The sequence below is a fragment of the Plectropomus leopardus genome, chromosome 3 (genome assembly GCF_026936395.1).
Source record: "Plectropomus leopardus strain MGB_pleo_1.0 chromosome 3, ASM2693639v1, whole genome shotgun sequence".
Classification (NCBI taxonomy): domain Eukaryota; kingdom Metazoa; phylum Chordata; class Actinopteri; order Perciformes; family Serranidae; genus Plectropomus; species Plectropomus leopardus.
The window spans coordinates 18721291-18747294 of NC_142178.1; the positions used below are offsets into that span (position 1 = coordinate 18721291).

The 26004-nt window shown below is 39.9% G+C and overlaps 1 protein-coding gene and 1 long non-coding RNA gene across 2 annotated transcripts in view; one reads left to right on the forward strand and one right to left on the reverse strand.

The window, feature by feature from the left end:
- col5a3b (collagen, type V, alpha 3b) overlaps positions 1-23906 on the forward strand; it is a 51942-nt gene extending 28036 nt beyond the window's left edge. Inside the window, exons 18-66 of the mRNA XM_088075811.1 lie at positions 46-99; positions 180-233; positions 325-369; positions 1717-1770; positions 2650-2694; positions 2779-2832; positions 2918-2962; positions 3485-3538; positions 3677-3721; positions 4298-4351; positions 4744-4788; positions 4955-5116; positions 5229-5282; positions 5394-5447; positions 5546-5590; positions 6781-6834; positions 6988-7032; positions 7116-7169; positions 8668-8721; positions 8898-8951; positions 9052-9159; positions 9275-9364; positions 9466-9519; positions 9864-9971; positions 10225-10332; positions 10426-10479; positions 10568-10621; positions 12294-12401; positions 12546-12599; positions 12718-12771; positions 12863-12916; positions 13470-13523; positions 13649-13756; positions 14829-14882; positions 15720-15773; positions 15888-15941; positions 16130-16183; positions 16268-16375; positions 16459-16512; positions 16785-16838; positions 16923-17030; positions 18511-18564; positions 18689-18724; positions 18836-18889; positions 19069-19381; positions 19602-19714; positions 19813-19881; positions 22647-22880; positions 22967-23906. Coding sequence (XP_087931937.1) covers positions 46-99; positions 180-233; positions 325-369; positions 1717-1770; positions 2650-2694; positions 2779-2832; positions 2918-2962; positions 3485-3538; positions 3677-3721; positions 4298-4351; positions 4744-4788; positions 4955-5116; positions 5229-5282; positions 5394-5447; positions 5546-5590; positions 6781-6834; positions 6988-7032; positions 7116-7169; positions 8668-8721; positions 8898-8951; positions 9052-9159; positions 9275-9364; positions 9466-9519; positions 9864-9971; positions 10225-10332; positions 10426-10479; positions 10568-10621; positions 12294-12401; positions 12546-12599; positions 12718-12771; positions 12863-12916; positions 13470-13523; positions 13649-13756; positions 14829-14882; positions 15720-15773; positions 15888-15941; positions 16130-16183; positions 16268-16375; positions 16459-16512; positions 16785-16838; positions 16923-17030; positions 18511-18564; positions 18689-18724; positions 18836-18889; positions 19069-19381; positions 19602-19714; positions 19813-19881; positions 22647-22880; positions 22967-23113 — 3693 coding nt within the window. The 3' untranslated portion in view covers positions 23114-23906. The remainder of the gene's footprint in view (positions 1-45; positions 100-179; positions 234-324; positions 370-1716; positions 1771-2649; positions 2695-2778; positions 2833-2917; positions 2963-3484; positions 3539-3676; positions 3722-4297; positions 4352-4743; positions 4789-4954; positions 5117-5228; positions 5283-5393; positions 5448-5545; positions 5591-6780; positions 6835-6987; positions 7033-7115; positions 7170-8667; positions 8722-8897; positions 8952-9051; positions 9160-9274; positions 9365-9465; positions 9520-9863; positions 9972-10224; positions 10333-10425; positions 10480-10567; positions 10622-12293; positions 12402-12545; positions 12600-12717; positions 12772-12862; positions 12917-13469; positions 13524-13648; positions 13757-14828; positions 14883-15719; positions 15774-15887; positions 15942-16129; positions 16184-16267; positions 16376-16458; positions 16513-16784; positions 16839-16922; positions 17031-18510; positions 18565-18688; positions 18725-18835; positions 18890-19068; positions 19382-19601; positions 19715-19812; positions 19882-22646; positions 22881-22966) is intronic.
- LOC148189972 (uncharacterized) lies at positions 4970-6808 on the reverse strand. Its single transcript, XR_015776246.1, has 4 exons — positions 6686-6808; positions 5376-5424; positions 5183-5249; positions 4970-5105 (listed from the first exon to the last, which is right to left on the reverse strand). It is a non-coding gene; the product is annotated as an uncharacterized LOC148189972 (long non-coding RNA).
- Positions 23907-26004: the final 2098 nt, after the last annotated feature.

A 26004-nucleotide genomic window follows, 5' to 3' on the forward strand; every position in this document is an offset into this window, starting at 1 on the left:
CTGCTCTGTCGTCTTTATTGATGAACTAATCTGTCTGTTTTTCAGGGGGATCGAGGGTTTGATGGTTTGCCAGGTCTCCCTGGAAACAAAGGACATAAAGTAAGTTATTTGGCTGAGTGAGTGAGTGGTGTTACGCAGACAATTCATAATACCAACTCCCATGTGTGTGTTTTTCTCAGGGGGACAGGGGTAAGCCGGGCCCTGTAGGTCCTCCTGGAGAGTCAGGAGAAAAGGTGAGAGGTCACCATGTTGTGTGTATTCATGTTTATGTAAGTTCATGTTTTTGTATATACAGGATGTATTAATGTATGTGTTTTTTCACAGGGCTCTGAGGGGCCATCTGGGCCAAGAGGACAACCAGGTGATGCTGTAAGTGTTAAAAAAAACGCACTTATTTACTTATTTAATCATTCTTGAATCCACTACAATTTAATTAAATGTGGTGTTAGTCTAAACGCAAAGAAACGTTCACCTCAAAATCAAAAATACATGTTTTATCTCTGACCTGTAGTGCCATTTATCAATCTAGGTGGTTTTGGTGTAAGTTGAAGAGTGTTGGAGATATGAGCCGTAAAGATGTCTGCTCTCACTCCAGTGTAATTGAACTAGATGGCACTTGGCCAAAAACTCAATACCAATGTCTCCTTCCAGAAATCATGACTCGGTTTCTCAAGATGATCAGTTGACAGATATAGTTCAGTAGAAGCAAAATTTTTCCATGCATGAAACTACTAACAATGAGGTCTGTGGGTTATCTTGAGTAACCGGTTCATGATTTCTGGAAAGACATTGTTGCTGAGTTTTTCAAATGTTTTTTTTTTTTTTCGGTGCTTTGAGCACCACAAGCCAAGTGTTACCTAGTTCCATTATTTTCATTAAATGGGAATGGCATGATATTTTCATCTGATTCTTAGCAAGAAAACAGATATGTTTATTTACCGAAATGGTGAACTGTCATAACCAAGATGTTATAGCTCTCTGAGACATTTTTTGTTCTATGATAATCCCTTAAAGAAATGTATGGACCAAGATACACATGTACACAAAACACAAGTATTATCTATACAGAAATTAATCCAGCCTGTTGTGCTACCACGCACAAATAGACACCCATGCACTTAACCTCTGTACTCACATATATATACATCATATAAAAGATTCCCTAGCCCTAAATCCAAGTGTTTGCCCTTAAAAAAACACTATGAAGACACCAAAATGTCCTCACAATTAAGGTGTGGACATAGTCCTTGCCATGAACATCTGTGGACAGCTGCAGCTATGCAGAGGTCCGTGAGCTTACTGTCCTCTTCTGCCCACATCAGGTAAAAGTGAAAGTAAGAAGCTGCCGCTAGGTTTGTAGTGAATGTCAAATATCCAACTTAAAACCAACTTGACTGTGGTGAGACAGCTGCGGCTGGCCGGACAGCAGTGTTTTGGACTGCAGTGGTGTGTGGATCAAGAGATTGTAGCATGTGCAGTTGGTATGCTGCTATGCCTGCAGTCTGCTCACTAACAAAATATGGGCTGCACACAGATGTGGGCAGAGGGTCTGTGCTGACCCTCGCGGACATGGACTGACGACGACATTTACGTCGAGCAGAAATGTAATATCCAAAGTGGTCCTCACAAAGATAGACATATAAGAGCACACACACTCAAATCACATGCAGTTATATTTCATTATATGTAACTGTTGTGTGTATTTCATTGTTTCAGGGCTCCAGAGGTCTGAATGGCCCCAGAGGTCGTCCTGGTCCCCCGGGCCAGCCTGTGAGTGTGAACTCTACACTTTCTCATGCCACCTCTACACACACACACACACACACACACACATACACACACACACAAAACATTCACAGTCTCTCACATTATTCTCTGCCTTTGACAACATTAGAAGATATACGATGCCAGTAATTATCCTGCTGTTTCTCATCTTTGTTAATCCATGCAGTTTAAACACATATCTTCTTACCAACAACATAAATCCAGCTGTGGTGTCACTATCAGATGATGTCACATTATAATTTCTAATCATGATGTTACTGTGGTTCTCCATTTGTTAACACGGTCTTATGTAATGCTTATCTGATACGATGAGTGTCTCCCTGCCAAATACAACATCTCCAAACACCCCCAGCACTTTTTTCTAATTATCATTTGTAAAAACACAAGTTAGCACTTGTAAGAATCTGAAACACTTGTTTTTTTTTAATAAAATACATATTTGCACTTGGTGTTGGTTCATTAAGAGTAAAATGCCTCGAGCTAGGAAGGGGGAACAGCCAAAACTAACAGGGTGGCTGATAATTTTCAGTTTTATTTCGTTGTTGTCTCAGGAGGCTCATGTAACAAGCCTCAGGAGAAGTTCTGTTAACGATGCCATGCAATGCACACTCCTTATATCTATCTATATCAGACAGGAACATTTTTTTTTTTAAGAATAGAGGGTACAGCCAGAGAGTAAACACCATAGATGGAAAAGTCATACTTATAGAGTCGGCAGCTCACAATCTCCTTGGAAAAAAAACCCAACACAAATTCTCCTCCAGTTTCCTGTTATTATGTAATTAAAAATCTGTAGTTTTAACTCGAAGATGCAGGATTAAAAAATCAGTTCCTTTTATTAACTCTTCTTCTTTCTCCTCACAGGGTATTCGAGGAATTGACGGGGTTCAAGGCTCAAAGGGAAACATAGTGAGTATAATATAGATAATAAGTAAAGACAGCAAAGCTTGATAACAGATTAGTTACCATGACATCATTTCCTGTTTATAACAGGGAGCCCCAGGAGAAATTGGAGCACCTGGACAGCAAGGCAACCCTGGGATTGTGGTACGGGCAGAGACAATTATTCACAAAAAGAATGCAGTTGCATAAATAATTGCACAAAAATACAGATGCTCCGTCTCCCCTACAGGGTTTTCCTGGTCCTCAGGGGTTAGTCGGGCTGCCAGGAGAGAAGGTAAGACATTTTAATAGGATAAGCTCTGCTCTGAGAACAATAGCAAAATGAGGACCTCAACTAGGGGTGAATGTGTCATCCCCACAAGATCCACAAAATAAGCAGTTGATCTTCTCCATTAAAGCCATAAAAAAATGGACTATTTTCATTCCAAATCAAAACTTTCTCCAAATTTTATTATTTTTTATTTATGTTAAAAAGGTGGTTGAAGGAGAATCAAGAATGCAGTCATCAATTTTAATTCTTTGAACTAATATATAACTAATATATAACTAATCAGACCACAACTGGTCTGTAAATAACATATGCATTCTGTTGATTATGTGCACAGTGAACAGTGTTTTGTAACGCTTGTTGTATGTAATGTCTATGCTGTCGCTTATGATTCACCTGCAAGAGGACAAGGGATGAAAGTTTTTTTTTTTTGTTAAACGTGGTCCTTTTCAAATAAACTTGTAAATTAGAATTTTTGACTTTGGGGTGAAGGAGGCTGTAATTGATTGACTGATCATTGTTTTAAAGGGGCCTCAAGGGAAGAAAGGGGTGCAAGGGCTACCTGGAAACGACGGACCTGCTGTAAGTATAAGCGTGTTTGTACTCATATGGATCTGAGGACTTTTATTGACATAGTGCATTCCCTATACCCTTAAAACTAACCTTAACATCTCAGTTACATGTCTCACTACAGATATTAATGAGGTCTTTTGTCATCAGGGTCACCCTGGAAGAGAAGGGACTCCAGGTGAAAAAGGACTGCCTGTAAGTCTGTTTTATACTGTACATGTTTCTGTGTTTGTGTGCAACGCCTTTCATGTTGCTGCTGTCACAGTTGAAGGGTAACTTCAGCTTTTTTCAATGTTATTTTCCCATGTAGTTGTAACAAAACATTGGGTTCAGTGTTGAGTGAGCACATTCCCCGACTGGTTAAACTGCAGCTTGTTTTGCTGCTGCCAGCCTCAGTGGTCTCGCTCAATGCTGGACAAATTTTAAAAGTTTTTTTCTCAGTTAGTCACTTAGCGATAAACTGTGTCCAGGTTGGAAAATCATTGAAGTTACACTTTATTTAAAAGGGTTAAACAAACAAGATATAATGTGATCATTTGTGAGTTTTAGAGGAGCTGATCAGCAGTTTTTGTAACCTTTGGACAGAGCCAGGCTAGCTGTTTTAACGGTTTCCAGTATTTGTGTTAAGCTGAGCTAACAGGCTGCTAACTGTCGCTTCGTACTCAACAGACAAATATAGAGTATTAATGCTTAAATCTAGCTCTCAGCAAGAAAATAATTAAATATCTTTCCCCATATGTCCAACTGTAATGTGTATTTGTTCACGTGAAGGGTCCTCCAGGAGTGCAGGGACCTGTTGGATACCCCGGACAAAGAGGAGTTAAGGTAAGAAATCCCTTAATGTATTTTGGCTGTAGTTTTACTGATCCTCTGGTTTTAATATCATCTGACGAAATTCACAACCCTCTATTGAGAAAATGTTTTGAAACTCCATTCAGTAAATGAAAAGAATAAAATATAAGTCCATCTTAAAATGAGGCTGTATTTTGTATTTCTAGAGAACTTATTTCTTATAGCCATTTTAGCCATCTTCAAGCCAAAAAAATAGGCAGATTATGGTTTTTACTGCCAACAGTCAGGTTTAACAAGAAAATACGCCAGCAATTTGATATGCTGTACACCTTATGAGGATGTTATGAACAGCCAGAGATATAATATCATATGTTTTCTGTTTTCTTGTTGCCTTTCCCGTTTGGTTTGTCTCTCCTGTTTGACAGGGAGCAGACGGAATCAGAGGACTAAAGGGAAGCAAAGGTGAAAAGGTGAGGGACAGAAAAGTGGTTCGGTCTGTGTCCATTTACAATGTTTTGTTGTCTGAAGATATCAAAATACCTCAACAGATCAACTCCAGGAGGCATGCTATTTTTTCACTACTTTCTGTGATTTTTTGTCCGTCTTTCTGTCTCCTCCAATTCATTCTGTCTGCAGGGAGAAGATGGTTTCCCAGGAGCCAAAGGCGAGATGGGAGCAAAAGGGGATGTCGGGGACAACGGAGCTCCAGGTGGCAGAGGAGAAGACGGGCCTGAGGGTCCCAAAGGACAGATGGGTCCTCAGGGAGACGCTGGCCATGCTGGGGCTTCTGGAGAGAAGGTACAGAGCTCAAAAGTGATAAAAATATCTTTAAATATTCTTTAACTTGTATTAAAAGTTCTTAACCTTGTATAAGATGAGTTCAGAATCACACTGTCCCTGTTTTTTTTAGGGGAAACTTGGAGTTCCTGGGCTGCCAGGATATCCAGGGCGACAGGGTCCGAAGGTAAAACAAATAAATAAATCAACGATTGGTTAAATTAATGTAAACAAGTGAAAGATGTAGTAGATCAAATTTGAACAAAATGATTGTGTGAACCTTCCTCCTCCTCCCCAGGGCTCTGATGGATTTCCTGGTGCAGTGGGAGCTGCAGGAGAGAAAGGAAAGAAAGTGAGTTGAGGGTTCAAAGTCACGTTAATCTTGTGTCACAAAAACAGAATTTTCCCATTAATGACCATTAATGACCTTTCCTCTGTGGTGTTGTGCAGGGTCCTGCAGGACAACCAGGAAGTGCAGGCCAGAGAGGTCCAAATGTGAGTGCTGTGTCTCAAAACATTTACGAGCTCAGTAGGTAATGAATTGCACAAAAAGTGAGATATTTTCAAAAAGCAAGCCGCATGCCAAAAATAATTTTAATTCTTCTGAGAATTAGCAGAATGTCACTTTAAAACCAGGTGAGTCAGGTGGCTAGCAATACAAGTGAAGTTATGCGCCCTCTCTCAGGGCAGGACACATACATTTTCACTAAAGACATTTGTATTGGACTCTGGCTTTGAAGAGAGCATAGATAAGTTTAGCTTTCAGGCCAACTGCTTGCAGCAAACATTTAAGTCACATGTTTCTGATGTCGATGTCTTACTGGATATTCCCACAATACTCGAAAACAAGTCTGGTAGTAGCAACGACAGTATTTTGTGGACCAAGCTGAAACCTCAACAGCTGAAACATGAAGCCAACACAGGTGTGCTTGAGGCTTCAGAAGCACCAGACCACCATGTTAAAATGTCCAACTTTACAGCAGAAATAAACATGTTTACAGCCTGGTACAAAATATGGTTTTGGTATCTATAGCTAATTTCTGTGTTCATCATGACTGTGCAGGGTGTCAATTTTTATATACAGTAACCCAGCCGTTTACATTTTATTAAGGCCTAAATTCGCACATCATTAAGGGCAGGCCACTTTTCAATTGCCTGACTCACATCACATAGCTGAGGCCATTATTTTTACAGTCTATGGTGCGGACCGAGGAGGAGACTAATGTATGCCCACAGCAACAAAATGCCACAGTCTCCTAGATATTCAAAAATGAAATTATCGCCAAAGTATTTGACAAAACTAGAGGTTTTTAAATTTGCTATATTTATATTTTGCTTTATTGTAGTTTAAACGCTCCAAACTAGTTGGTGGAAATGTCCATAACTCATATTTCTTTTTTGTAAAATTTGAATTATGCATCATGTCAGTAAGAATCCTCAACAAATACGAGCACAAAAGTTTACTTTAAAAAATGTTTTGAATGAGAATGCAGCTATAGTCACCTCAAAATCAAATCTGAGTCATCGCTGTGTTTACTGAACCATGAGCTCAATCAGTCTCTGAACGTTCACTGTATTGTGAGTCACTACCTTCTGAACTGCAGATCTGTTTGAACCACACCTTTTGTCTCAGGTCACTCAAAGTGCATGGTGTTTAGTCTCACACATGTTTTCCTGTACGGCAGGGTGCACGAGGTGGCAGAGGGGCAAAAGGACCAACGGGGAAACCAGGAGAAAAGGTCAGCTGACTCTCCTCTCAGCCAGTAGTAACATCTCGTCAATCATTGTGAACATTGTGAAATCATGGTTGAACAGACTTCATACTATTAGCTGTGCTTCACCAGTTTCTACCAACCACTGCCTCCATGTTCTTCCCTCTTACTGTCTCATAGGGCGCCTCAGGACATGATGGACCCCCAGGATCTCCTGGAGAACGGGTAAGAAAAGCACTGTGAGTGTTTATTATTAATGGGTTGATTAGTTGATGGATTGTTACAATGACTGGTTATGTTTTTTCTAGGGACCTCAAGGGCCACAAGGAAGAAATGGAGAGCCAGGACCTAAAGGCTCAAGTGTGAGTTGTGACAAAACACACACACATTTTATCAGTTATGTGCGTGTCAGGAGAAAGATTTACCCAACCACCCCACTCCGCTCAATCTTTTTTAGACAAATCATTTAAATATGAAATAGTTCAATTGCACAACATACTGGCAAATAAATACTCAAGCAGTATGGCTAAGGATTATTTCATTGATACTTCTTTTTCACTATTAAAAACTCACTGCACTGTATAGAGAATGGTGACTCTTTCCAGTTTTTAATGCAATTTCCATTTTTGTTTTTGTTTTTTATTTTTCCAAATAAATTTCATTGCTCATTTCCAGTCCAGTTCAATCTAAAATCTCAACATTTTATACAGATAAAACCCAATACAAGAGTATTCATTCACAAGCCTTCACAGTAAAAACAGTCTTCCAAAAATACATTTTGTAATTATCAAATGACTTATTTTGACCTCTAAGCATTATTTGATTTTCCCAGTCCAGTTTTATGCCTCCATGCCGGCCATAGGATCAGCCAGAGGCATCATGTTTTCAAGTTGCCGTCCGTCCTGCTCATTCTCATGAACATAATATCTCAAGAACACTTTTAAGGAATTTCTTCAAATTTGGCATTAACATCTCAAGGATGAACTTATTCGATGTTGGTGGTCAAAGGTCAAAGGTCAGGCTCACTGTGACCTCACAAAACATTTTCTTGAATATAATTCAAGAATTTATTAAGAAGAATTTATTATTTTTTTATTATAGAATTGGTGCTTATTATGAAAACATTTCACACAAGGGCTTAACAGAATAAAATTACGATGTGATGACATGTTATGTCCAAAAGGTCAAAGGGAACTTTCACTGTGACATCATAATGTTCTACAAGTACATACCATAACTTTTCCTCTCTGTTCCTGACTTTCCGGCTGTTATTCAACGCCATAAGTCAGGAACAGAGAGGAAAAGTTATGGTCAGATACTGAATTGGTGACACTAACTTTGGGTGTCCACGTTAAAACTTTGCTGATTGTATAGATCTTCTGTGCTGCCAGGTTGAGGATATATGGGAAGCTTCCATGTTTTTAAATTTGTAATTTCTTTGCAGAAACATCCAGATTTTCAGCATTGTTAACTGTCACAGCTACTTATCAGTCTGGACAGACATGGATGTAAACTCCACTCAGCTGGTTGGCAGAGTATAACAACTGAACAACTGCTAAGCAGTAATTCTAGTTATTCCCTGTCATGGCTCGGATGGTAGGTGGCAGTTTGTTGTGTTTGAAGCTGCGTGCTTCAGGTGTCATTTTTTGTCACCTTCCAACAAAAACAATCCTCACTGTGAAAGCACTGCAAGAAATAATACGCTGCAGTTATATTTGAATATTTAACAGCTGTATGAATAATGTTCTAGGAAGGTGAAGGTCAGTTTTTATTCTGAGCTCACATTAATTTCTTACCTTGATCTTGGTGTTCGTATGTTTGTGTCTGTGTGGTTCTGTGTGTACACATACGTGTGTGTAGGGTCCTGCAGGGAAGGATGGACTTCCAGGTCACCCAGGTCAAAGAGGAGAGCCGGTGAGTTAAAATTTCACAAGGGTTCATAAGAGGATGCCAGTTACTGCACTTGGTGTTTGAGAATAAATCTTCACCACACACACACACACACACACACACACACACACACACACACACACACACACACACACACACACACACACATACACTGTACTCATCTTTGTCTGTGACTGCAGGGTTTCCAAGGGAAGACAGGACCACCAGGACCCTCAGGTGTTGTGGGGCCACAGGTGAGCTCAGCTGTGTGACTCAGTTCTTTTTTGTGATAAATCTCCTGCCTTGTGCTTCTCGTCTGTCCTGGTTTAACTGACCCAATCACTTGCATTTCAGGGAAAATCGGGCGAACCCGGTCCAACAGGGGACAGAGGTCACCCAGGGGCACCAGGTGTCCCTGGAGAGCATGGTTTACCTGGGGCAGCTGGGAAGGAAGGTGGAAAGGTGGGTTCGCAGTCCGCAGTCACTCTCACAAAAACACTGGTCATCATTGTTTATAGAGTCATTGTTTGTGTTATGATTGTACAATGTTTTTGTTTTTTTTCCTTTTGCCTCTCAGGGTGATCCAGGTTTACCGGGAACATTTGGGAAGAATGGTCCTCCAGGATTGAAAGGGTTCAGGGGGAGCAGAGGAGCCCCTGGGATTATGGTAACACACTTCAATACACAATCACCAAACTCCATACAATTTTTTTGATTTATATTATAAATGATAAGATACAAAGTACACATTATTTGTGATCTTTTCAGGGACCTCCTGGACTGAAAGGAGGGTCCGGACCTAATGGATCACCAGGAGCCATAGTGAGTTACAGTACATCTCTTTCTGTGTTGCTACAGTTCATGCTCAGGATGCCCTCTAAATCTGCTTTTTGTTTGTGAAATGAAAGCATATTTCTCCAGCTGCGTACGATTTCAGTGCAATATTTTACACAAGACCACTGAGAGCATCATCAGTTGATTTATACGGAACAAATACTCGTAAATTATTAACATTTTTCAACTATTTTCTGGTGTGTTATAATTAAAATCAGTATGCAACACTATTATCATCCCAGCCATTTTAATTAATCCATCATTTTTAGCCTTTGTTGCACCAGGGCTTTTAATTGCCAAGAGGTTCAGAGACCAACATGTCTTGTCTGTAGGGGCCGACAGGTGAGAGGGGCCCTCCGGGACCAGCAGGTGCCATCGGACAGCCTGGTCGGGCCGGAGCAATCGGAGGACCTGGACCAATGGGAGAGAAGGGCGAGCCTGTAATTTCATCTTTTTTTTCTGTGTTACTGTATTCAGTGGTTCTTTTATGTGTTCCCGTCAGACTTCATTCATTTTCAGTGACACCACAATTCACTGACACTCTTTTATACTTTAAGCACATAAAGTAGAGGTTTATAATGTATTAATGGAAGGAAAACCATATTAAAAATATCTGTTTGGATTGGTTGTTATTTATTATCTGTGTATTTAGCGTGTATGCAGAGTAACACGTTCAATGTGTTTCTGTTCCAGGGAGAGAAGGGTCCGATCGGACCAGCAGGTCAGGATGGTGAACAGGGACCGGTAGGGATGCTTGGGGCTACGGGCCCTGCAGGACTTCCAGGAGATGACGGAGATAAGGTGAACTGCGTAAACTGAGTCCGTGAAGCAAACAGAGAGTGCGTGTTTGTACTGTGGTGATAACTTGTGTGTCCTCTCTTTCTCTGTTCACAGGGAGATCAGGGAGAGCCGGGGCAGAAAGGCAGCAAAGGAGACAAAGGGGAAGCTGTGAGTCTGGAGCTTTACATCGACATGGGTTGTGCTCCATAGCCAGACATAACCAGACATAACCTCTGCTCTTCTCTACTCTTCACAGGGCCCTCCAGGCCCCACTGGCACTCAAGGTGTAGTTGGTCAGCCAGGACTTCCGGTGAGTCTGTTCTTCTCTTTCTGTTTATCTTTAAACCCCACGGAGCACTGCAACACAAATATGATGGAAGGTTTGTGAATCCCAATAGTCCAACAAGTTAACATGTCTTATGCTAAGGAAATCTACTAAGATGCTTCTTTTCACACTCACTGTCTGGCTTTAAAAACGCAGGTTGAATTTTTTTCATTATTGAAATCAAATAAGTCATAAAAGGATTTTTTTTTGCAACTTTGCTTATTTGCTCTCTTTTTGAGCGTTAGAAGAGAGGATCAGTATGTCTCTTATGTCTGTTTGTTTAAATGTGAAGCTACAGCCAGGAGACAGTTACTTAGCTTAACATAATAGCGCCTGGAATGCCCACTTATTAATGCCATATATTTTTGTCGAGTAATCTGAACAAAGATCAGAGTGTAGAAACTACAATTTTTAGGTTTTCAAAAGGTAGCCAGGCAACCTTCAGAAACTCTAGGAAGTCATTACATGTGGCCAAGAACCAATAACAAATAGCGACAAAGGTAACAAACCTCCACATAATCCCTCTGTAGAACCACATGTTTACATTTAGCTTTCCATACATATTTTAATAAATAATAGCAGTAATACGTGATGATTAGTCAGCTTCAGAGGTTCTCCTAGGCACTGATTACACCTGGTATTACCATCTGTCTTTAGTGATGAGATCACAAGTTGACAGGTCCAAGTACAGGTGTAAATAGACCGAATGCATCCTCAATGCATCTTGAGATCTGATCAGTTGGATCACATTCAAAGGCTAAAAACACCAAGCAAACCAAGCAAGCTAACAGAAGTCGAAGCAGTCCATCTCCAGCTGATAGCCAACTTATAATTTAAGATCCAGACATCAGACAACAAAAATCTTTTACCTCGTTAAAACGAAGTGGTAAAACAATCAGAGAGAGGAGGTGAGATCTGATCACAGGTGGTCAGTTGTAGGGATGCACCATTTGGGAAAAATAACACTATGTCAGTGTTTTTTCTTTTTCTTTTTTTTTTTTGTTTTATTTTGGCCGCTGTGTTTTACATACAGTGCGCCGCCTCTTCCTAATATTAATGGTAATAAGAAAAAAAAAATCACCAGCTTCAAAGATTGTACTTCTTAGTAAGATGCATGTTTTCTTTACAAAGATAAGCATATGTGCCTTGTTGCAGCTCAGTCTATTCTCCATTTCATTGAGAGTGAGACTCAGAGCTAAAGTGCTGCTCACTGGAAGAAAACATAAAAACAAACCACACATGCAAACGCATCTGTTGCTCTCTTAAAGTCATACCCAAGTCAGTGCAAAGTTAAGCTAACCTGCTGCTGGCTGTCTGTTCCTTTTTTAACTTACAGACATGAGAGTTGTATCGGTATTCTCGTCTAACTTTCAACAAGAAAGCAAATTAGTGTAATTCCCAAAATCTAAAACCTGTTGCCTTTAAACAGTGACTCTAATCTGCACAACTCAGTGTAACCAAGAGTCCCACTCTATATTTTTTTTTTAGCAATGCCTTTCTCTGAGTCCTGTCAAATCATATTTATTCATTACTGAACAACGACCCTTTTCAACAAGAATTACATCACATTAGGAAGGTAAAGAAAACATTTTATGGGGCGTTCAGTCATTAAAAACTCATTAAAAAAACTCACTCCTCACTCTGCTCTGTATACCAGGGTGCAGATGGGCTGCGGGGCCCCCGGGGCCAGCAGGGAATGTATGGACCAAAAGGAGATGAAGGACTCCGTGGCTTCAAGGGCGCCAGAGGACCAATAGGATTACAGGTGAGAACTGCACAGTAGTCAGGATGCAGATCAAGTTATGTCTTCTGAATAGACGAAGTGATTTTGGCGTGTGTGTGTGTGTGTGTGTGTGTGTGTGTGTGTGTGTGTGTGTGTGTGTGTGTGTTTGTTTGTGTGTTTTCTCAGGGGATGCCCGGCCTACCAGGAGAGAAGGGTGAGAGTGGACACGTGGGGCTAATGGTGAGCTCATATCCTGTTGAAAGATCTGTCTCTCATTTACATCACAGTGTTTCTTAATTTACACGAATTACTAATAATGATCTTGATTAATTCTCCCATGTTACACACCTGGTTTTAGGGTCCACCTGGTCAACAAGGTCCAACTGGTCCTCAAGGACCTGTTGGGGGACTGGTAAGTCTCACGGTAATGTTTATGCATCCTTATTTAGTCGAGCAGTTGTTTTGAATTCTGAAAATACTGTGACCTCCTCTGTGTTATGCAGGGTCCAACTGGTCGACTCGGGATGATCGGACAGCCAGGTGTTGTTGGAGAGAAGGTAAAAAAATGGATAGTTACACCCTCTGCATGCATATGAATGAATGAATGAATGAATAAATGACTTTATTTCATACCAAAAATTAAAACGTATTATAAACAAACAAACAAACAAAACAAAGTACAGAGTCCTATAAGGAGTAGGTAAAAGTAAACTCATACATTCCTACTGCTTTCTCACTTTTTTCTTTTAACTCATATATTGTTTCAACAAATTCCCAAATTTATTTACAATTTATGTACAGACAACCGTCCCTAAATTACTTACCACCAAATTAAATAATCCAATAATTATCCCAGGTTTATTTACAATCCAAATATCCCTCAGTCTTACAAAATGAATAGAAACACCCCTAACACAACTTTCCCCGTCCATATACCTGCCAAAAATATCTTTTTTTAAAAATTGATATATGTTCGTGCTTTGTTTCGTTCCACAAGTCCACCCCGTACACTTAAATACACAGGCTCTTTTTTTGTCAAAGTCTCAATGTTCCTTCACAAACAAACAGTCTCTTCTATGAATTCATACACATATTGTCTTTCTCTGCCAGGGGGAGGACGGCGAGGCAGGTGACCCTGGACCAGTTGGTGTTCCAGGAGTGCTAGTGAGTTTCTTTGCTTGGCCAAAGACTTCTTCAAACTTACTCCCACTATCTTCAGTTTTTTAAGTTTTACTTGATCAGCTTCAGCCTTAATCTTAATCACTCCCTCTGCCTCTTTGGTACTTTAGGGAGTAAAAGGAGACCAGGGGGAGAAGGGAGATACAGGCCCTTCAGGAGCAGCCGGTCCTCCAGGAGCCAGGGGTGCCACAGGGGAGGATGGAGCCAAGGGCAACTCTGTAAGAAGGCCACTCCTAAAAATACTGCACTGTTATACTCTGTACAACACAAAGCTCTGTAATACACTTTGACCTACAGTATACTGGACACTAGACTTCAACACAGTTTTTACTTTACATACCACCATAGAAAGGCTTAACACGGTCCCGACATATTTGATTAAAACTGAGTGAAGGCTCATCTGTTTTTTATATAAGCAATATTATACCATAATATTGTATGAGTTCAGTGAAAAGAGCTTGCAGTTACTGCTTCTATAATATGCTGTTATTGCACTTTTTACCATAGATTGATAAAGAGCTTAAAAAAGAGCGCTACATCGGGTGAAAGTTAGCTGTTTAATAGACTCTGCTAGCCTCAGCTAGAGCCAAAACTAAATTCACTTGATTTTTTTTCCCTTAGCTGTTATTTGTAAAAAAAAAAAAAAAAAACATTTCAATGAACTGACATCTTGGTTAGTTTTATATTCAACCTAACTGATTGATGCTGTACCTAAATCCAACAATAATGGAGGAAAAAAAAAACTCACGCTAAAGTTAACTTAGTTTAGAACATTTCAGCAACTACCATCATAGCTTTTCGACTAGTAAAGTTCATACGATTCAGTGGTTTAAAATTTAATATTACTTTTATTGATTTCATCATAAGTAATAATAATAGCAGAAGGATTTTTGGATTGCAGATTGATTGTGTATTTTTTCTAAAACTAATTAGTAAAAATAACATAAGCAAGCTGAAAAAAAGTTTATTGACAGGTACTAGATTTTCCTCTTCAGTTTTAAAATCAAGATCCAAAGGCAGAGTGCATTATCTGCATCTTTTGGGAATGCAAATGCTCTGCTTTAAAAAAAAAAAGGCCTAAAAAGACTTTATGAAGACGTGTCAGCTGTCTATCTGTCAAAAAGTCTGTCTCATCTTCACTGCCACTGTAGTTACTGCTCTCTGCTTTTGTATGGCAGTACCTGATTCAAAACACATTAATGCTATATAATATGTACTAGCTCGCTCTCTCTCCCTCTCTCTCTCTCTCTCTCTCTCTCTCTCTCTCTCTCTCTCTCTCTCTCTCTGCAGGGTCCTCCAGGTCTTACTGGGGACCTCGGACAACAGGGAGAGGCAGGACCCAATGTGAGTACCAGCTCTTTCTATTCATCTTCTTCATTACTTTCCTCTTTCTCATCTTTAATTCAAATTCTTTTTCAGTTATGTAACATAATGCCAAATTGCAAAGTCTGACCAAAAAGATGTTTCTGGCGAAAAACACACGATTTTCCTTGTTTTAAGGATGCTTTTCAATGCTTTTTATTTTTGACCTGTCATGTATTTAATGGGAAAATTTTTTGTTTGTGTTTTATGTGTAACAAATACAACAACACAAGTTATATGTCCAAGAAAAAAATGGTAAAAGGAAACAAGAAAGTAAAACTTTTAACCAAAAACAATAAAATCAAACAAACAGAACCAAACATTAAGCATGATTTGGAATGAAGAAAAACTTTCTAATGGGCTCACTGAAGACCTGGTGCCTTACCTCTGGCAGGAGAGCTAAAAATATATATAACTGTTTTGCATTTCACTTTGCATCTACAGGGACTTAGAATACTGAATGGTTTTGGAAGGTTATTTGTTGAGTTTTTAAAGGGTTACTTTTAGAGGTATAGATTTTAGAATTTCCTTTTGTAAATTGGATCTTTTGCAATGTTTTCTTTTTTAATTTGTGGAAAGAATCAACCAGTTATCTGAATGTTTGTTTTATCACTCCTCTTTAATATGTCTCATGTTATGTTATATGTCTTATAATTGTATCAGCATCAGCAGTACATCACTAACATAAATAATAATACAATAATAACATAAATTCAACATTTCAAGTCTTCATGTTGCTATAAAAACATCCTCATCTTTATTTTCTAGAGCCACAGAAGTGAAGTTTTCATCTGATCACTGTTTTTCTCTCTTCATCAGGGTGTGGACGGTCTGCCCGGGACTAAAGGAGACACTGGAGATCCAGGAAAAGCTGTGAGCTCCTCCCTTTCAGTATTTTAAACCATAATATCTGTGCATAAACGTGATGTATGCTGTCATCATACAATGCAATGACTGGTCATGTAATAGTTGTTTTATACTTCTCAGGGACCTCCAGGAGCGGCAGGGGAACCAGGACCACCTGGACCTCCAGGGCGAAGGGTTTGTGTTTTCTGTTTTCACTCTGTGTCCTCATTTTCTGTTTCCTGTTTGATTCAGTAATAGATGAAACCGTCTTCCTCTGTCAGGATGAGGTCGAGGTCTTAATGTATTCTAACAGCGTGTGTTTGTGCGTCAATGCATCTGTGTGACAGATTCAGGTTAAAATGTCTTAAAATGTTGTTCTTCAGGGCCATTTGGGAAAACCAGGAAAGGAAGGGAAGGCAGGCTTGAAAGGAACGAAGGTGAGAGTTTAAAACAAGTCTTTGAATAAAAACATCTGAATGCTTGCAGCTTTTAAAGGTCACCCTTTCCTTTGTCTGTTTCAGGGTGCACCTGGTTTTGAGGGTCCCATAGGGAAGACAGGGCCCGTAGGTGCCCAGGGACAGCCTGGGAAGCCTGGCCCTCAAGGTTTAAGAGGAATCCCCGGCCCAGCAGTGAGTCAGAGAGCGAAGAACAAAGCAGTGGAAGTGGAGCATAAAAAAGATGGAGGTTAAATAAGTTTGTGTTTTTCTCTCAGGGTGAGCAGGGTTTAAATGGACCACCTGGCCAGACAGGACCCCCAGGTCCCATGGTAAGATGACTCATCAAGTAAAAAACATACTAGAACATTAAAATACTATTTCAAATGACATCAGGGATAAAAGAAAAAGATTGTATTGACAGTTTAAGGAGAATATGACAAAACATACTGATTTCACATCCTTAGCTGGTAACATAGAGGAGCTGTAGCAGGATGAACCTTTGGCTTCAGATGCTTATTTGTGAGTTATTTGAGTGATAACTGAATGAGTTTTTATGCACCTTTTAACACATGTTGACCTCGTCATGACTTCACCTCCTCAGGGTCCACCGGGATTACCAGGACTAAAGGGAGACCACGGCAAGAAGGGAGACAAGGTGTGTGCATACTCAACACACATAAACACTCACTCTGACCATGACCTGACTTTGACCTTGAGCTCATTTGTGACATCTGTGCAGGGTCATGGAGGTTTAATAGGTCTGATCGGGCCACCAGGAGACATCGGAGAGAAGGGTGACAGAGGATTGCCAGGCAACCAGGGACTGACGGGTCCGAAAGGAGATGAGGTGCTGAAAAAATACTTGAACACATATGCACAAGCCTGGATTACCAACCAGACAAAGTAGGCAAGCTGCCTGCAGGTTTGCAGGCCCTGCCATTATGTTAGGTGTGTAGAGGTTTTATAGTGGAGGAGGATTCACATGGAATAGAATTTTAATTAAATTAATGTAATAAAACACATCAACACTAAACTGGTTTATGGGCTATAATTGTGATGTAAAAATGATGGCACTCAAACATAAACATTTGGTCGTAAAGTTAAAGAAATGAAACAACAACAATCAATCTGCGCTGCTCCAATTTTATTACAAAGTCATGAAAATTAATGGGATATTTGATATCATGTAGCTTTTCCAGACATGTTATCTTCTGTGGGTGTTTCAGTGTCTACACAGAGATTCTTGCAGCTCTGAATACAGTAAATAGACTGAGTTCAAGTCAAAGTCAGAGGTCGGAATTTCCAAGTTGAAACTTTCAACTTCAGACCTCCAAAACTTGGCCGACCAATGACAAACTTATATTGCTTTGGCAAGTGTGCACAGCAGTGCAGACTCCTTTCTTATATAAACCAAACTGAGGCATTTTTATTGTGTTCCCGAATAGCTTTTGTGCAGAGAAGACAACCTGTCAGTGACTGTCTACTGTAACCAGCTACCTAATGACATTAAATATTTTAACATCAGTTTACATGCAGAACAGATTTTAGTATAAAACAACTTGTATTATTTTAATTAAAGATAGGCAAAAATACTTTACATTGCCTTTTAGCTGATGCTTTAGCATTTATGATGTGTGCTTCCATGGGTGCTGCTATTGTTGTTTGACTTCAGACAGCTGCTTCTTCATAAAGTTGGGGTAGATGAATTTGACTTCAAAGTACAAACTCAAAACTCTCATTTGCATTTCATTGTATTTTTTCTAGTAGAAGGTCTGAAAGTATAGTTGTTGTCTGGAACACAACAATAGACAGTTGAAACATTGTCAAAGCTTTTCAGGTTATTATTTTTTGGCTGCTGATACATTATAATTAAAGCAAACATTATTAGTTAGTTTAATGAATTATAATGTGATTCATATTGTTCCAAAATGCATTAACATGCAGTATGTTTGTGCTTATGTGGTGCATGTTTCTAAGCAAAACCAGATCAATAAAGTTAGCAAAAACAAGAACATCTGTTGGATGTAAAAAGGGGACCAGAGTATTTCATCATAAGGCTACTGAATGTGGTCTTGGAGAACTTTTGATATGATCATACTATAAATTCGTCTCATCTAAGGTTTCAAATACTTTAAAAGTTGATTTTTTATTTAGGCAGATGCATTCCTATTAGATGTTTCATAGGGATCCCGAGCAGGTTTTTTCATCTTTAAAGGATTAATCAGGCGATATTCTGTATTTTTCTTACTGTCATCACAAACAGTTAATTCGTAGTATCTACTTGTTCTCTTTATGTGACTTTTTTTTTCTTTTGTGTTTAAAATCAGGGTCCAGTTGGTCCGCCAGGTCCCCCCGGCCCCCCTGGTCCCACCGGCCTGTCTGTGAGTATACAAGATAATCTTGGCACTTTATGCAAAAATATATATCACCCTTATTAGCATCAGGATTGCTGTGACATTGCTCTTCTTCATTCTGTGTGTCTTTGACTCTTTGCCTCTCTCACAGGGTGCTATTGGCACAAAGGGCTCTAAAGGAAACCAGGTAACTGTGATGCTCGTTGTATTATTGGATTGAATTAGTCAGTACTATCACATTTGAGCCTCATACGTCTATACCACCCTGAATTAATCCCTTTGCTCTGTATGGATTTAGGGTCCAATTGGTCCAAGAGGAGACATTGGGCCTGCAGGACCTCCAGGACCACCAGTGAGTTCTGCTTACACAAACTTTGAACATCAAACACCCATAAAACTCTCATTAACCTACAAAAAATCCTTCATCTGTCCTGTGCTTCTTCTTCAACTCTTCCACCACCTGTATCTGCTTGTTCTGATCTGCTCTCCTCTCCACCTGTTTCTTTCCCTTCACCTCTCTTCTCTCCTCAGGGATTGCCAGCAGCTGGGATGTCCCCTCTGCCAGAGCGAGGACGGAGAAGGAGAACTCACAACTTGGTGGATGGTGCAGCACTTGAAGAGGAGGAGGAGGCAAACCGTGGTGGAGAGGAGGACTGGATGCAGGGGGACCAGGCGCAGGACGGTTGGATGAAGGAGAAGGAGGGCCAAGGCATGGAGGAAGTGTTTGCGTCTCTGTCCTCTATGAAAATAGATGTGGACGGTCTGCGTAACCCACAGGGAACATACCACAGCCCAGCCCGCACCTGCAAGGAGCTGTGGTTCCTCCACCCAGAGCTCCCCAACGGTACTTTACGTTTTTGTCTGCGGCCATTTGTTTATCACGGCTATCTGCCTGCAGGTGTTGATTCATTTTATCTGTAGTTCTTCTCAGCTGCCTGTGTGGGTTTCATCTGATATCATCTGTGTGATTTTTCTGTGTTTGGTGTTTTTGTTGTTGACAGTCATATTAGCCTTGAGTTTTTTGACCTCTCTGCCCTTCTCTCCCTTTTTCTCTTTCCCTCCAGGTGAGTACTGGATAGATCCAAACCAGGGTTGCCATAGAGACTCCTTCAAGGTGTTTTGTAACTTCACTGCACATGGAGAGACGTGTCTGTATCCTGACAAGAAGTTCCAGTCGGTTAGTTCACATGCAGAAACACACACACTGATTATGTAGTCCTCTGTGTGTTGATTTAGTGAACTGAAAGCTGATTTCTTTTGTTTGTTTGCCATCAGGTGAAGTTGGCAGCCTGGAAAGGGGAAAAGTCGGGCACCTGGTACAGTAAATTCAGGAAAGGAAAACAGGTACATTGTGAAGCTTTTACATGCTATCCAGTGTTTGTTTGGTTTTTTTTTTTTTTTAAATACAAGACATCATGGAAAAGGACACAAATCACTGCTGCAAATGTGGGGCATATTTGGTTCAATGCTAATTAGCAGCACTTGTCAGCTATAGAAAGGCACTCAGCATTTTTATTAAGTGTGTTTTCAAAGCGGCGCTTGAAACATTTGGCAGACACTGTTGTACAAAGTGTTTGAAGCAAAAACATCAGATCAACTGACGTTAGACGCTTGGCAACAGCCAGATCATATCAGGGATGAGTCAACCAGACGTGACTAACAAGCTCTGGATAATTTTATAATACTGTTTTTCCTGTTGCGGAAGTGGCAGTCTTGCTTATTGTAATGATGCTATGTTCGGGTAGGAGTCAAGTTCTCATCCATCACAACCTTAGGTGGTGGTTAATTAATATATTTTGACAAACAAAATTAGATAAGTTTAAAGTCAGGGAGCTGGTGAGTGTTCTTGTTCTTGTCACTACACTGCAAAAGAGAAAGAAATGTTAAATTTTTGTCTTTTTTTTTGTCAGCTAGGTGAGGGGCACAAATTATCACAGTGAAAACTGCTATTCATCATAGCAAGTAAAACTAAACAAAAGGCTGGCAGTTCAAACCAGAACAGGCAGCATGTTTTTTAAAAAGTGGAGACTAATAAAAGTCTGCATGTGAAGATATTGAGTTGCGCTGTCGTAGGGCTTACACCACTGCTAAAGAGAAATCGAAATACTCTGCGGGAATTTTTGCAAGGAGTTTTGGGTGAGGATGGCTCCCGGCGAGGGGTATATCGGAAATATGTAGAAAAGGGATCGCTGTGGCCTGGAGGAAAACAGGTGCTGGTCTGTTCTGGGATTTATAAGCTTTTAAAAAATCTTCTTAACATTATGTAAGCGGTTGCAGGCTTGAAAAACGTGTCCTCATAAAGCAAAACAAAACGGAGGAACAGAGGTTAACATCAAAACTTTAAAAAATTGGCGGCAATGATTAACATATAGTAGTTGTCGGGTGCAAACCTTACATCTCTACATTGTACTATTTTCTTTTATTTTTCATAAATTCATTTTACTGCCCCTTCTATATATCTATCAGTTTTACCATTTCTCAATCAATGAAATGTATTTAAAAAAGCTTGTGGACTAAACCTCCTCCATCTCCATTGGATCCTTTTAAATACACAGCGTTTTTTCCAATTACTAAAAAAATAGCAATTTTGGAGATAGGAGGTTTGTGCCCCACAGCAGCAATAGTCATTATTTTGGGAATATTTTACACAAAAACTACTAATTGGCATGTAATATTTTACAGTGTGACCGATCAGTGTAGATGTGTTGTAACAGACATGATATAGTAACTTATTTTTAGAAAAAGGAGAGCACGTGCACACAATTAAGTTCATCCTGTAACTGTTAAGTCACAGTTCCTCCAATTGTGGGTTTTTTCCCTCTCTTTAACGTTATCCTCTAGTGGGTGAAGTATATTGAATCTTGGATTTTACATTGCAGCTTCCTTTAAGAATACATGTAAAGGGGACCTCTTTTTTTGCTCATTTTCGTATTTTCGTCATACTTGTACTTTGGGTTTCTACTGGAATACGTTTACATGGTTCAGTGTCAACCGCTCTGATCCAAACTGTAATAACTCAACAGATACTGGATGGGTTTGTCATGCAATTATGCTGATTTTTATGGTCATCAGCGGATGAATTCCTCATAAATGATGATCCCTGGCTTTAATCTTTAATGTAACCAGTGGATTGACAGATTTGTTTTTAGTGATATAACTCAACAACTACTGGATGAATTGCCATAAAGTATGGTACAAACCTTCATGTTCCGCTCAGGATTATGAAGTGCCACCGGCGTGGCAGAGTCACAGACAGCATTATAAACCTCTTGACCCCTAAGCCAGTACAATACAGGTGTCGGGGCCCTGAAAACACCAGGCCGACTGTCAGCATTCAGCAAGCATCTGTAGCCGCAGGAAGCGGAGACAGCGAAACCTCGTTGGTGAGAGAAATCACTGTTTTTGTTCGTTCAGCTCAGTGCACAAGAAAATAAATGAAAATGAGGAAAACAAACAAATGGCTTGGGTCAAGAGTGCGTGAGATCGAGAAAAAAGGTTTTTTCAGGAAAAAAAAAAAATTGCCTCTGAGTTCCTTCGCAGAAACATTGTAATTGTTTGTGTTATTGTTTGCTGGTGTACAGTGAATACAGTTTGTACTTGTTAATGTGCTAACTGTCTAACAAGCATCCTCAATCCCTCATGTAATTCTTCCATTTCCCCATTTTGAATACGGGAATACAGACTATCGCCACCTGCTGGTATGGAGAGTTATTTCCTCTCACACAGGTGCAGAATGTACATGTTGGTTCGTTCTTATGCTACTTTTTAACTGAGACAAACAATGTGAGGCAATGTTAGAGTCGGCCTGTGTCGCCACTGACTCTTTAACGTTGGTTTGGTCCATTGCTTTTAACTAAACTGCTGTTTTATTGGTTAACCATGATGTTGGGATGATGTACACATACATACCTTTAACTGTGCCATTTTAATCTTCGTGAGGGCCTGGTAGAGATGAAGTGCAAGACGATTTTGTAGCAATAATCTGGTGTTTTCTATCAGTCAGTCCTGCACCTGTTTTAATGACAGGCCTGAATATGCCCAATTTACGGTGTGCACAAGTACCTTTCCACTTACTTTGCATGTGTGTGATTCTGGCGTTCCCCCCTCAGATTTCCTACATCGGGTCGGACGATGTTCCAGTCCACGTGGTACAGTTGACCTTCCTGCAGTTGTTGAGTGCGACAGCCAAGCAGACCTTTACCTACCACTGCCTCAACTCTGCTGCCTGGCTGCACGCCGCCACCTACAGCCACGAGCACGCACTCCGCTTCAGAGGCGCCAACGGGGAGGAGCTCACACACGAGAACACACATTACATCAGTGCGCTGTACGACGGGTGTCAGGTGAGTAACACAAATATGCTTTTCCTTACGAATGTGAACACATACATTTGTTTTTCTTATCATTCGATTGCGTTTCTGTGCTGCAGACGCGCTCGGGGCAAGAGAGGACAGTTTTGGAAATTGATGCTCCGCTCTCCAACACGCTCCCCATCATCGACGTGGCTGTGCCTGATTTTGGGAAGGGAAACCAGAAATTTGGTTTCCAAGTGGGCCCGGTCTGCTTCAATGGTTAACCAAGGCGGGCGATTTCAACGGGAGTAATTTAATAGGAAAAAGAGCCATGGACACTTTTTACATGCAGGGAGAAAACTACTTTCAAGACTTACCTGGTGCCGCGTATTTATAAGTTAATATACCTACAACAGTGTTCCTTCACCTACACATTCATTTTTTTATTCACACATTCATTCACTCTCCTAAATTCATCTTATTCATCTCATACATTCTCACATATTGTGTTGTCAAGAGCAGTGCATAAATGTATTGACTGTCAAACATCCTCCGTTACATTTTACTTTTCTGTCATTCCTCTCTGAAGGACTGAGTGGTGCTCTCACTGTTCCATCCACGTCTGTTCACACGTTTATTGATCTATGCACTCAATTTCCACATTTACATAATCACAAACAAGTCTCCGAACAGTATGATCACTGAATCATTCTCAAAAATTTCAGCAACACTCACTCACCATGTGGTTCTGCGATGTCATCAAACCTCAATTTTCTGTGTTGTTTTTGTATGTTGTCGTCTTTTTGTTGTTATGATTATCTGTTATGTGATGTATATTGGAGTGTAATTCATCACGGTGCTAATATGTGGCTCCCTGCGGAGCACATGTCTTTGTAAAAGGGGACTGGGGCAGTGCATTTTTTTTTTATATATTGTGAAGCTGTGTTTTATATTTTTTCAACATAACAAACCAAACTGTGGTACATGATTGCCTTGAGGTCTTTCTGTGCATAGTTGTGTGGGGAAGTGACTGAGTAACATATTTTAATAAAAGTACATAATGTACATTTAAGTTAATATGATGAGGTTTAGTTTTATTGAATGCATTTGTTAAGCAGTGCCAGCAGAGAAAATGTTTGAGGAGCAGAGAGAGGGAGACCATCTGCTGCTCTCCAATCAGTGTGCTCTTTTTAGGTCTGCACTGTAATCTGTTTCTCCTAATATACACACTGTACTTCTCTTACCATGGTGACACACTGCTTAATCACTACATACAGTATGATGCATGGCAATTTTAAAGGTGTTTTTTGTTTGCAGAGGTGTGGCCTCGAGTCACATAAGTTTGACTTAAATCAGACAAATCTGATAGCTTTAGACTTAACTTGAAAAGGTTAAAAAAAAAAAAGAGACTTGGACATTACCACTAATGACTCGTGACTTTTTTTTGGACTTGAAGCTTTTGACTTAGAAATACTTGATGCGTTCCCCCCAGCCCTAAGATTAAAAATATAGCATTTTAAAAGGGTGCAAAAAATCAGTTAATTAAGCCTTATTTATTCCTGACACTTAATTCCCCAGAACCACTTTGTTTTAACCAATCCGACAGCATCCAATCAAATTCCAGAAAAGAACTGTGAATAACTGAACGCCAGTTGAATAAAATGATGCCAAAGATAATTTCATTCATTGCGACACAACCACTTCCAGCTTCCGTTGACATTTGAGGTTGCACAAAGAACAGTTCAGTCAGGAGAGACATATGTTTTAGAGTGAACAATAATTTATTACAAAGTGCAAAAATAAAGATGAATAGTGGAAAGTTCCTTGGCGATTAGATCTGTGACGTGTATGTGTAGGTGGTAGAGATGCCTTGGATAGTTAAGGAATATTTCACCAAATTTAGTCTAGACACTGGGGGTGCAGGTTGGAGGAGGGATGGCTGAAGGGTGAGGATGATGGGATGAGTAGCTGAATATGACAGCAGCAACAGAAAGGTGATCAGTTTTAAACTTGACGGCAACAACATGATTGGCTTAGAGATTTTGTGGCAAAATCTGGTTGGATTAATTTAGAGTAGGGCCCACAGTCAGCTGATCCAGAAGAAGCTTGCTGAGGCAGAAATTTCTGGATGAAATGGGAGCATAAAGCGAGTCTTCCTGACTGAGGCTAATATCAGCGTAGTTAGTGAGCTGATGTGAGTGCTTTGAGCCAATTGTGGTATGAATTTGTAGTTTAACAAATAAATAGTTTTAAAAAGCACTGAGTGCAAAAGACCAGTCCAAAAAACAGAAACAAAAACAGGGTGTTGATAGACAACACATACATGGAGGTAGATGGAGACAACTTTAGACAAGACAGGACAAACATACAAACAAAAAACAGCACACAGACAAAGAAATGATCAGGCCTGGTGGTATTCTTACTGTTATCAATATGCAAATGACTTATTTTGCTATCCTACGGGTTGTTGTTAAGGTCATTCGTGTATATTTATTTAGTTGCACGCATGTCTGCAGCTTGAGAAAGAAAGACAAGGTGGACTGAGCAAATAATACTAAGAGGAAAATATATGATATGAATAATAACAATAATATTCAAGGTTTTAATTCAAATGTCTCGTCAACTATTTAGAAGATTGCCACTAAATCTGACGATCCAGCCTCACAGAGCTGCTGTGGCTGTAAACTGACGTATTCTTTCTACTTTTCATATAACATCTTGAGATGGTTATATGGTATTTGATGACTACGTTAAAGCATATCAATAAAAAGATGCACATAGAGTAATACAACAACACAACAAATGGTTGTTTAAGGAGCCTTATACTAAAGATGAGAAAAACAGGTTGGGGCCAATCAATTTAATGTCTCATAATTGATCAGTAAACTCTTTAAAAATATATATTTGTTGAGCAGCCGGAAGCCAGTGGAGGGATGATAAAATGTTTGCTCTAACTGAGCTCCAGACGAAAGCCCAGCGACTGCAATTTGAACCAGCTCCAAAGTGCTTTAAGTAAGTGCAGAACATGTGGAGTTTAAATTGAAATACAGACGTGAATAACTCTCTGCAGGTCAGCAGCGCACGGACCCCTTGTTCAAACGTCACATTTGACTCAAAGTTAATTCCTAAATTTCTGGCAGGGAGCTGACTGTGTGATGGCATGAGGCCAGGTTTT